Below are 11,734 nucleotides of genomic sequence, written 5' to 3' on the forward strand. Positions count from 1 at the left end.
GCTGTTTTGTGAATGCAGGTTGCCACGGAAGTAGTCTTGGGCTAAAGGGATTCATCTTTGGTTCATGACCACTTTTGACTTTATTAGATTCTGTTGACCTATCACACAAAAGCATGGAGCACGAAGTCACATTTTAATTTGGATTTGCAATCGAAAAGACAAAACCACATAAGGTCAATTATTTTTTTTGTTTTCGTTGATAAAATTAATATAGTTAGGATAAATGAATTTGGATATTTTATTTTTATAATTATATAGATATCAATATAATTTTTTGAAAGATAAAAGATCGAAATCCTAAATGCAGCCAACTATGTAAGATAAGCTATCTGCTCATCAAAGCCTCGAGCAACTCCGGAGGAAAACCGGGTTTCAACCAAAAACTTGGCAGCCAACCAGTGAGCACAGTTGTTAGCTTCTTAAAAACCCAAGTAATAGAAAAGATTTGAAGACCAAAAGTACATTACTAACACAGTAAGTCAAAAAGCCAAGGTGGCTGCTCCTGCTTGGTACGGAGTGGAACTAAGCCTTCAGCATCCACTTCCAGATGCAGCTTCTGGATTCCTTCTTCCAATGCAGCAGCATTAATCCCCTCTTCGACTGCCTTCATTTCATTTATCCATTATCCAGCAGTTTCCTTCAGCAATGAACTTTGCCCCCAGCACTTTATCATCTCTTGAAACAAAGCCTGGTCCTCCAACATGCATTTGTTGCTCATGAACATATCAACATAGATCCATTTCTACTTCATCCATTTTTTACCAGATGAATAGATGAGAGATGCATAATAAACAATGTTTTTGTTAGAAAAATTGAATTCATGTTTCCAAGTCGATGCATCCTTAAAAGAAAACAAAACACCACAATTTTTGGGAAAGTAGAGTTCTCACTGCAGCAGGAGTTGTGCAAAACTTTTTACGTAACAATAACAACAAGAGCCAAATCAAACTCTGAAACCCCTACTGTTCCTCCTTCCGCGAGCCCGTTCAAACTTCCTTCCCTTGGATCGGACGTAAGGCTTGGTGTGGCTATGTGGAACTCCAGGTGCCTTACCAAAGTGCTTCACAGCTTCCCTAGCATTCTTTGGACCCCTCAGGAGTACCTATACATAAAAATTATAATAATCATGAACTTATTGGAAAACACAGAAAGTGCTTCCTATTTAATTCAAAACCTATGTTCTCTTTGAGCCATCATGTCAGAATCAGAAAAGATATATCACATTTACTAAGAAACTATAATTCTCAGTAAGAAAACAAAATTAAAGTTTAAATTATCAGGCTTCAGCATCTTAAGTTAAAGAAAACGAGACAAAGAAGTTTTCGCTGTGATAGTAAGAGCAGAACGCACGTCAAAGAGGAAAAAACAAATCAGATTGCTCTAACCCATGAGGACTCTCCTCACTTAGGTACCTCACCTAGTTTCATGGTTACTACAATTTCTCAAATTCTCTTCATTATGGCTAAAAGTGGGATTTACAATGTTTTTATAAGGATGGATGTCCCTTCGATGATTGACACATACCCCTTTGTACGAGAGAGATGCTTCGGGATTCATATGATAAAAGACATATGTCCACTCTAGGATCTTCTATCATGTGCGCTTCAAAATGCATACATGACATCTCTTATTTCAAATGAAATGGACAATATCAAGATGTTAAATCTAAGTTCGAATGAAATGGACAAAGTCAATAAATGAGAACATGGAGAAAAATAAATTACTTGGAGCATATGATGGATCAAGTTTTCAAACCAAATAAGAATTTGTGGTGCTTAAAATTTGGGTAGGTTAAGAAAGGTTACGATTAATAAAACAACATGCCAGAGTTTAGAATTTTTGTTTAGAAACTATCAAAAAGATGGGGAAAAAATCTCATAATCATAAAATAACTTTATTATTGAAAATGTATATTAATGGAATATACTCCTTGTGGTTAACTAATCTCAAAGGATTCATGTGAACTATTGAAAAATTCATACAGGATAAGAAAGGGTACTATGAATAAATCAACATGCCGGAGTTTAGAATTTTTGTTTAGAAACTATAAAAAAAACGAGGAAAAATTCTCATGATAATATAATAACTTAAACTATTGAAAATGTATATTATTGGACTATACTCCTTGTGGTTGACTAATCTCAAAGGATTCAAACGTACTATCGAAAAAATCTTCATTCTCCAAACTTACGATATCGATAAACAATTTCCAAACACTCTAGGGGTTAATGCTCAAAATCCTACATTTCAACATTTCTTCAAAACAAAATAGAGGTTAAAATGTTGAAAGTTTACTTGAACAAGTGTACTCATGGATTTATACTAAACATAATAACAAGCACAAAATTAAACTTAATATTTATTAAACTATCAAAATGAAGAAACCAATTTCATCAAATACACAATGCAACTAAGCAATTAACTTCAAAATGCAGCATCGAGTGTAATACATACAGTGTTCTGTCCAAGAGGTGCACGGAGGGCAAGCTGATCAAACGTCAGGCACTCCCCACCTGCCTTCAGAATCCTGGCTCTTGCTGTCTCCGTGAACCTCAGAGCCGTGACCTTCATTGCTGGCACTTCGTAAACCCTCTTGTCATCAGTCACCGTTCCCACGATGACTGCAATTTTGTCATCCTGATTCAAAACAATGACTTTAGTAACATAATCACCAATCTATAATTCTCATAGACAGAAACCAATAGGAAAACAGGGTAAAAAATGTCTAGCCTTTCCATTCATAAAAGTAATTAGCCTTTTGAGGGATATCGGAGGCCGGTTGATCTTGCTCATGAAGAGCCTTTTCAGAATCACCGCATTGAACTTGCTACCCGTCCTTCGCACCAAAAACCTGTAGAGCTGATCGAAATGGCAAACACGATCAATTCCAAGACATAAAAAAACCAATCTTGCACAAAGAGAGACTTCACATGTGGGCCGAACAAAATCGATTCGAGTTGATCTAAACCTTGACGAGGAGCTTAAGGTAAACATCGTCCGACCTTGGCGCCGTTCGCCTCGCCTTCTTGCTCCGGCCTCCGGCGACGATATCGATACCCTGCAAAAAATACGAACGTGAAAGAGATAGAGATCAGACGACAAACGCAATGGAAGGCATATTGGCATCGATTGACATTTGCGTTCGAGGGAGGAAATCACCATGACGGCGCAGTTTCTAGGGTTTCTCGAACGTTGCCTACAAAAAGCTTCCGTTCATGATATTTATGTGGTTGTTGCGGTTCGGTGTCCTGCGGTTCATCGCAATGGCCATCAGTACGCAAATCATAAGATCTGAACCGTTGGATTCCATAGCAGAATGAGACGTTGTCTAAGAAAATGACTGCGTCATATTATATATATATATATATATATATATATATATATATATATATATATATATATATATATATATATATATGTATATATATATATATATGTATATATATATATATGTATATATATATATATGTATATATATATATATATGTATATATATATATATGTATATATATATATATGTATATATATATATATATGTATATATATATATATATGTATATATATATATATGTATATATATATATATGTATGTATATATATATGTATATATATATATGTATGTATATATATATATATGTATATATTTATATATGTATGTATATATGTATATATGTATGTATATATGTATATATATATATATGTATATATGTATATATATATATATATATATATATATATATATATGTACATATACATACATACATATATATACATATATATATACATACATATACATATATATATACATACATATATATATATACATACATATATATATATATACATATATATATATATATATATATATATATATATATGTATATATATATATATATGTGTGTGTGTGTGTGTGAGAGAGAGAGAGAGAGAGAGAGAGAGAGAGAGAGAGAGAGAGACTGCTACATTTATTTATATTTTATAGTGCTTCTAAAAATTTGAAAAACACAAATTTTCACTGTTTTTTCTCTCTTCACATGTAAATCTCTTATGCGTTTTCATGAATGAGAAAGGCTAACTGCATCAAAATTAATGATCTCAAGAACTTTATTAGGTATTCATACACCATACAATGTCCTAAAAAAAATATCAGATCTCTCATATTTAGAAATAGTGACAGTGAAGATTTGATCTGACTTGACTTAGCACAACCAAAAGCAGATGTTTCTCATCAGCCAACCGACTCATAAAAATGTAGTCCTTCAAATGCCCCATTTGCTTTAGTGCTTCTCTACATCCTCCACTTCAGTGTATATATATCTCATGGAGTTTCTAACTCGCATCAAATGCCCACTTAAGCATATGAATGCTCTTTAATGCCATTATGCCTTGTGGGTTAGAACATGACTCCTGATGAGTCAAGGACTCACCCAACTATATTGATAATCAAAAAATAACTCAAAGATAAGAATACAACCCAAATTCAATCTAAAATATCAATAAAAAAAGAACAAACATATATCTAAAACAACAAAATGAAAAAGAAAAATTCAACCACACAACCCTTGTCCAAAGATAAATTAGTAGACAGGTTATTACATTCATAGAGTCAGTTTGCTTTCTTACATTCATTGCCATGTACACAACTCATAGGAATACAAACTAACTTAGTAGACAGGTTCTCTATTTGTTGAAAATTAAAGTATCATAGGGGACTGCAATAGTCCCTATATTCATAACATGATATCACTGACTCTTTTTGGCCTGCAATACCAAATATCTACAATCATGAAATAATATTTTTTTAAAAATTAACTAATGTCTGCAAAAGACATGCCATTACTAAAATGCAGGTAGTTATTGATTATAAATTCAGCTGAAGATTTTTCTTTTCTTCCAACTCGAAACAACCAATGCCTCCGAGGACTAGAATCCATGAATCCAAGAGTAAATGGTGAAGTACCAACACGAAACAACACAGAAGCAGAGTGGAATGTGATACAACCATATTGCAGAGTGATTACATGTCATAGACGATCATTGGAAAAAGTTCAAAATATTAGAGAGAGACAACTTGTTTTCTGACAGAAAAATTCATAATACTTATCCATAGTTGAAAGTTCCAATCTTGCTCTTTTAGTTGTCCATTTATCAAGTTAGATTCTCAACTCAGGATCTTCGAGAGGACTGAAAGTTTGAGAATATATGACTTGGAAAAGCATAGTAGGCCTATGTACGTAATCCTCATGCTTCCTCATCTGAATCTTCGACAACCTTACTCCGTTTGGTTCTCTTCTTTCTTATCAACATCTCTTGATTATTCATATCGTTTTCAGAGTCCACATCAGTGATATTTCCGTTAGGCTCAGCAGAAGCAGTCTTCTCAGATATATTCTCCTCATCTGGGCCCTCAGATTCCCCACTAGATCCATTCTCAGAAGTAGAACCGGACAGAGTATGCTCGTGTTCTGTTGTCTCTTCCCCCACCACAACCTTTTTTGTCTCCAAAATTTTAAAATCCCTTGCAATACTGCGCTTGGCATATCTCAACAAATTAACATTACTTGACTTGCTGAGCTGAATGAGATATTTCTCATAGTTTTCAATTTGGAATATCAGATCCGGAATGCATCTATTCTCCCTTTTGATCTTGCTGATGATTCCCTTATGCTGAGCATTCTGGTTCTGAGTTGCAAAACAGCACAAGATGAAGCATTTCTAAGTTAAAAAGCAAGCCTACATGGATTATAGACTACAGAAAAGAATGAGTCAATGCAAATAGTTGCAGATACAATACCCTTTGAACAAGAGCCACGAAGCTGTACAGGGGACTGGTGAGCTTTATACATGTTACTTCTGCTAGCTTCTGAAACTTTAAACTAGGTAAAAATTGTTTGGAACCTTTTGAAGCAATCTGAAGCTTTGTCATAGGAGCCAAAAGCTTGTAAACCCTTGTAGTTATCTTCAGTAACTGTTCTGCTTGAGAGTCTGCAGTTTAACAAATATGTAATTCTTTTTCCCTAAAAAAACAAAAAAAAAGGCAGCTTCATGATGTTAAGTGATGACACATACCCGTAAGTTTCATCTCTACAAATGAAGATAACAGATACACCAGTGATTCTGATCTGGAATAGAGCACTTCTTGCAAATAGGGTCCATGTAAATTTTCAGCAAATTGAAGGTTCTTTCTCAGATCGGGTTGTACATGATTGCATGCAGAAATTGCCTTCACTTTTGATACAGCCCACTCCAAGTCAACAATACAAGATTCAGCCACTCGTAGAATTATAGTAGCAATTGCATTTCTTGTTGACTGATTAATAACAGGATACTTCACAGATCTATGTTCTGGATCTTTATCTTCAGAACCCATAACTTTCAGCAGCTCGGAGGCCATGTCACATGCAACAATTAGGTCAGTTGGAGCTGGTAGAAGATGAATCACAAGTAACAGTACATTCTGTGCTGCACTAGAATTTTCTACTTTTTTGCTCTGACATACACTCACAGCCCAGTTTCCATGAGAATTCCTTTGTGCAGGTGGCAATTTGTTCCCAACAATCAATAATAATTCAGCTAGCACCTGAGAAGAGGAAAGTTTTACTTTATTCTCCAAGACAGGATAGATGCTCTCTAGAAACACAGGAAGATCTGTGATGTGAAAAAGAACTACAAAGATCAATATACATTCTAGCTGCAATCCAAGGAAATATGGTGCACGATGTGAAAATGAAGTGTGCTGTGGACAATGGATGACAAAACAAGCTACATGATGTTCAGCTCATTTTTTTTTTATTTGGTATCTGCCAAAGTGAATAGGCTATCTAAACAGATCAACTGTTCTAGATGATTACAAAACTGACTTATATTCCAGACCAGCAAAAACAAAGAAACTGTCAGACCAACAACAATGGCTGATTCAATCATCCGATGTTACTAGCTTCAGCATAAACCGTGTTTGAAATCTTCCAAAGGCAATCAATAAAATATTAAACCTAGCCATCCAAAGTAGGCAAAGTTGTGAAATTCCAGGTAAACAAAAGAATAAACATCCAACATAAAAGACTACAAAATCGACAAATGGCAACAATGATATTACAAATATCATCCCATAGTATCAGAACTGCAATACTATCTTTGTCAATCACTATTATAAACAAACAGAAAAAACAATTTAGATTTACCTCAGATTCACGGAATAGTGAAAGATCTATCAGTGAGGAATATAATGGTTCTATTCTTTTTTCTAAAAACAAATGTAAAAATCTCAAATGTTGATAGTTGTTCAGAAAGCTTTTCTCTTCGTTAATGCCCGGATCAGCATTCCTTCCAGTTTCTAGATCCAACTCTGGTGCAGCCAGAGAAAGCAAGTCATTAACAAGTTCAGACAGCTCAGCCCCAGAAAAATTCATCTTGAACAACTCATTCAAGCATAATAAGGACAAAAATAATGGGTCAATGTTTTCTCTGTTCATCTTCCCATTGGCATCTTTCTTTCTTCGATCCTTGTCTTTTTCCAGTACTGACTTGAGCAGCCATACGAGCTGCATTACTGGTTTCCCTAGAAGTCTGATATCTCCACACAACAGTCTTCTGAAAGGATCACCACTTGTTCCACTTCTTATTGAACCAACAAATTTAAGATGGCGAAGACACACTTTTAAGACAAACAGCATCATCTTCAAACAAAGATCTATTATGGACGATGATGATTCCCTGTTATTCTGAGAAGCGATGGATCTATTGGGAAAATTAAAGTTGTATGATTCAATGGCTGTAAGCAGTAGATAGTGGATGGTTGAGGTAGCTAAGAAGGTTCTTGATTGGTTTACTTGTGCATACTCTTGTAGCTCGCCATTGATCTTATTCGAGAGTTCTTTTGAAGTCCCTTTCCGACTGTCAGTCCTTTGTTTGTTCATGCTTGAGTCCTTTTCAAGATTATTATGTAATTCAGCAAATTCTATAAGTTCTTTCTCGAGCAGCAGCTTATTTTCCCCTTCTGCTTTCTCAATCTCCATAACAATAATATTGACAAATACCTCAACAATTCGAAGCAGTATTTGCCAATGACAACTATTTTTCTCTTTCTGCAAAGAATGACAACTAGAGTCTTCTCTCTGGCCTTGAGGACCTAATATCAGAAAGGAGATGAAAAATCAGAAGCGTTCTCTTTATAAAACAGCTTAACTCATAATCAAATGATAAGAGGAAATCCAACCTTGCAACTTGCAGTTCTTTAAGTTTCTCCTGATCTTAAACAATGCATTTGAGAATGACTCTGTGGATGTTGCCTTTCCAGCCTACAGTGTTTTCCAGAAAAAAATGATTGTGATATTCATACGGGTAAATTAATATCTTACATACGAATTGCAGCATCACCTCATTCTCTTGTGAAAGTGAGAAGCCAAAGCATGGCCACGAATCTTCTGATTGATGTTCAGACTTACCATGTGATTGAAGAAGAAGTAACCAAGAGACACATGACAATAGGTGGTCCAAAGGTTCTACTACACAAACTTTTCCACTCTCCAACTTAAAACAAGCATCAAGTTGAAGGGGAAAATCTTTGTCCTGCAGTAGATGTGCTAGAAATGTTATTAAATGGATCCCAGATGATTCAGTCACATGACCACATGCAATGATAGAGAAGTAGTGAAAGGTCCAAAGAGCAGCATGTTCTACATGTTCAAGGTATACAGTACCAAGAAGCAGTAATAGGAGCAAAAAAGGATAAAATAATTGAAAATAAAATCTTTAAGAGAGGCAAGAAGAATGGAGTACCTCTAGGTAAACTCGCAGGAAATGAGGCCAGAGGACATCAAAGATAGAGCTCGTAATGGTCGGTTCCAGCATGACAAGTTTTACGAGACCCTCATACAATATCTCTTTAACTCTAGCCTGTCTAAAACAAGCTAACGTATTATAACTAATGTATAAGATTGTATGTAGGAAAAAAAAGATGGCCCATATAAATTTCTCTATGGAAAAAACCTGTTGGGAGAGACATCTCCTAAGCAATCCACTAAGCTCCTGAAAAAGACAACCCTCCACCCTGCTGGGTATGTCACCTTGCTGGCTACAGCTTGCTTGGCTAGATGATTCCTCAAAGCTCTTCAGGCCATTTTTCTTAGAGCTATTTTCCATTGAAATTATATTAATTACAGCATCAGTAGCTGCTACTCGGGCAGTCTCTTCTCGTTTGAACATGGCCTTTCGAACAACCAAAATAATATAATCCTGCATAGGCATTAGGAAAGCCTTTTAATAGTTTATTTTCACCATTTCACTCTGTCCAGGATATTTCAAAAACAAATACCTGGAGATCGTGACTGAATCTGATAAGTGGCAGTAAGGCATCAATAATAGCTATTGCCATTCTTTCTTGCAAAAATGTGAAGTAGTCCAGCAGTTCCTTCAGATGTGCAATATATTCTAGCATGGGATAAGGGTAGCTCTGGACCAAATTACCAAGCAACCTTTCAAAGAGACGCATTAAAGAAGAACTATGTATTAGATTGCCAGAACATAGACAAAAACAACATTAGTTTATTTAATTAAAATGCTTTCTCACTTAATGATCGGCATGCCTTTCTGAGGCTTCAAAGAAAGAAGTCGAAATTTGCACTGCTCAATTATCTGCATGTAGGAAAGGACAGAAGGCACTACATCAGAATTCTAGAGACACGATCAACATGAAAAATTAATTTAAAAACAACCATCCCTAAATGTTGTTATTCTGCCTACTTGCATTGATTTAACTGGAAACTATGCAATTAAGCAATTCAGGATGAAAGCTGTTGAAGAAAAGAAGTTGCATCAAGCAATTCCAAATATTTCAGGAAGTCAAGTTACCAAGTGTCCAGCAAACAATATCCTCAAAAAGAAAATTCCTAATAAACATACCTCATTTCTTGATATGTCATGGACCTCAAACAGTGTCATCAAGATCATTATACTGAGCTCTTCAATGCTCATCAAACCTGCAGAATCACCCCTTTGTTTGCCATCGTCACAATCCACTGATTCTAGCAAAACAAATCCAAATTGAACAATGCTAGGCACAATATGTTCCCTTCCACTGTTGCTCTCATTGACCTACAACATAGAATTACTTCATTATGTTATCATGAATCCATTCGAGTGTTTGTGTCAACATTAAGAAAAGGAAAACCAAAACATCAAAATTAAACTAACAGCTTTCAAAAATGATTTTTCTACACGTTTAGCAGTTTCCAGGCATTCTTCTTTCAGATTATCTGGCAACCACTTGCAATCCCTACAAGTTATAGTCGGAATATAAGCAACAGACATAATTCAAGATCACAACTTAATAAGACGAAGGTTTTCGAAGCAGGCTAAAATAAGTTCTCACCGTGAGGTCTTATAGTCCCGGTGAGAAGTGACAACCACCATCTTGAGAACACCAATGCAGCTATCGTTGAATCTTCGCACCCTGGCCATAGAGAACAGCACCGCAACCACAAAGTGGTTGATAAGCCGGAGATCAGATCGGATGATGGTGAACACCTCCCGTCCCAATGAGGGGTCCTGCTTCACGGCGAAGTTGACGTGCATCAAAACCGTGCCTTCCACCTGCCTCAGGATCGAAGGCTGCCCCTTCGAGAACCCTCCAAAGAACCCTAGAATTCCACTGATCACCTCCCTTCTATTGATTCCCTTCGAAGCCAACAGAAGAAGTTGGTATATAAGAGACGGCAAATCCTGGAGGTCGACCACCTTCATCCCCGAAAAGATCTTCTCGAGAAAATCGGAAACCCTAGCTTTGCCGATGCGCGGGAGCTCGCGGAGGAGAGCGACTATCTTCAGCAACAAAGATTTCGACCACTCACCAGCCAGGAGCCTGTCCAGCATCTTATCAACGAGTTCATCGCCTTCAGCGAGGTCGAGGAGGCGAGGGAGGAGGTCCAGGGGCAGGGCGTCGTCGGGTTCGGCGACCGCGGAGAGATCGGAAACGACGAGGTCGAGGAGCGAGGGGAGGTGGGTGCGTTCGAGGAAGGGGAGGTGGGGGGCGAAGAGGCGGAATACGGGGGCGGCATCGCCGCGGGGGAGGCGACGGGAGAGGAAAAGGCGGAGGAAGGAAAGCAGGAGGGAGGAGAGGAGGGAGGGGGAGGGAGGGGAGCGGGAGAGGAGGGAGAGGAGGGCGTTGAGGTAGGCAGCGGCGGGGACGGTGGAGGAGGGGCAGTCGAGAAGGGCCACGAGAGCGGCGGGATCGACGGCCGGACGAAGGGTGGCGGAGGGGTCCTGCGCGAGGAGGACGATGGATTCGGCGGTGACTGTTTGGCAATCGTTGAGCTCCGTCATCGTCGCAGCCTCGTCTCGATATACCTTTCGCCGTTCCTCTGATTTCTCTATCCCGGGAAGGGATTTGGACTTCGCGCGGGAAAATGAATAGGGCAATTCAGCTAATATGATCATGTTTTAGGACGTTAAATATGTAGTTGACTCTTGTAACTCTTTCTCAAAAATTAATTTAAATATCGCCTTTAAGTATATATACAATTTACAGATAATTTACATGTTCCTTGCATATGCAAATGGAGAACTAATCATTCAATTATATTTTTTTAATAACACTAAAGTTTGTTGGTTCTTTTATCACATTCGATCGAACAATTATTTTATAGAATTAAAACCGAATTTTGATTCAAACCTACTTTATATAGATCCAAAATAAGATTTCAGAATATTTTTATAAAACTTATTAAATTTACTATAA

General features: G+C 37.0%; 2 protein-coding genes across 3 annotated transcripts; both read right to left on the minus strand.

The window, feature by feature from the left end:
- Positions 1-781: 781 nt before the first annotated feature.
- Positions 782-3,225, minus strand: LOC135593203 (large ribosomal subunit protein eL18y). The gene is made up of 5 exons (XM_065083070.1): positions 3,160-3,225; positions 2,969-3,058; positions 2,731-2,859; positions 2,455-2,637; positions 782-1,102 (listed from the first exon to the last, which is right to left on the minus strand). The coding sequence occupies exons 1-5, from the start codon at positions 3,160-3,162 to the stop codon at positions 944-946; spliced, it is 564 nt and encodes a 187-aa protein (XP_064939142.1). The 5' UTR covers positions 3,163-3,225; the 3' UTR covers positions 782-943.
- Positions 3,226-4,917: 1,692 nt separating this feature from the next.
- On the minus strand, positions 4,918-11,369 carry LOC103998170 (uncharacterized). 2 transcript variants are annotated; one of them, XM_009419563.3, is made up of 13 exons: positions 10,370-11,369; positions 10,192-10,273; positions 9,901-10,092; positions 9,569-9,633; positions 9,314-9,473; positions 8,989-9,234; positions 8,779-8,895; positions 8,377-8,568; positions 8,216-8,297; positions 7,182-8,128; positions 6,070-6,580; positions 5,795-5,985; positions 4,918-5,682 (listed from the first exon to the last, which is right to left on the minus strand). In XM_009419563.3, exons 1-13 carry the CDS (start codon positions 11,317-11,319, stop codon positions 5,242-5,244), a joined length of 4,176 nt encoding a protein of 1,391 aa, XP_009417838.2. In that variant the 5' UTR covers positions 11,320-11,369; the 3' UTR covers positions 4,918-5,241. The 2 variants fall into 2 exon arrangements, with proteins under 2 accessions (XP_009417838.2, XP_064939143.1); XM_065083071.1 differs by having other exon boundaries at positions 8,779-9,234.
- Positions 11,370-11,734: the final 365 nt, after the last annotated feature.

This window comes from Musa acuminata, chromosome BXJ1-9 (assembly GCF_036884655.1).
Source record: "Musa acuminata AAA Group cultivar baxijiao chromosome BXJ1-9, Cavendish_Baxijiao_AAA, whole genome shotgun sequence".
NCBI lineage: Eukaryota > Viridiplantae > Streptophyta > Magnoliopsida > Zingiberales > Musaceae > Musa > Musa acuminata.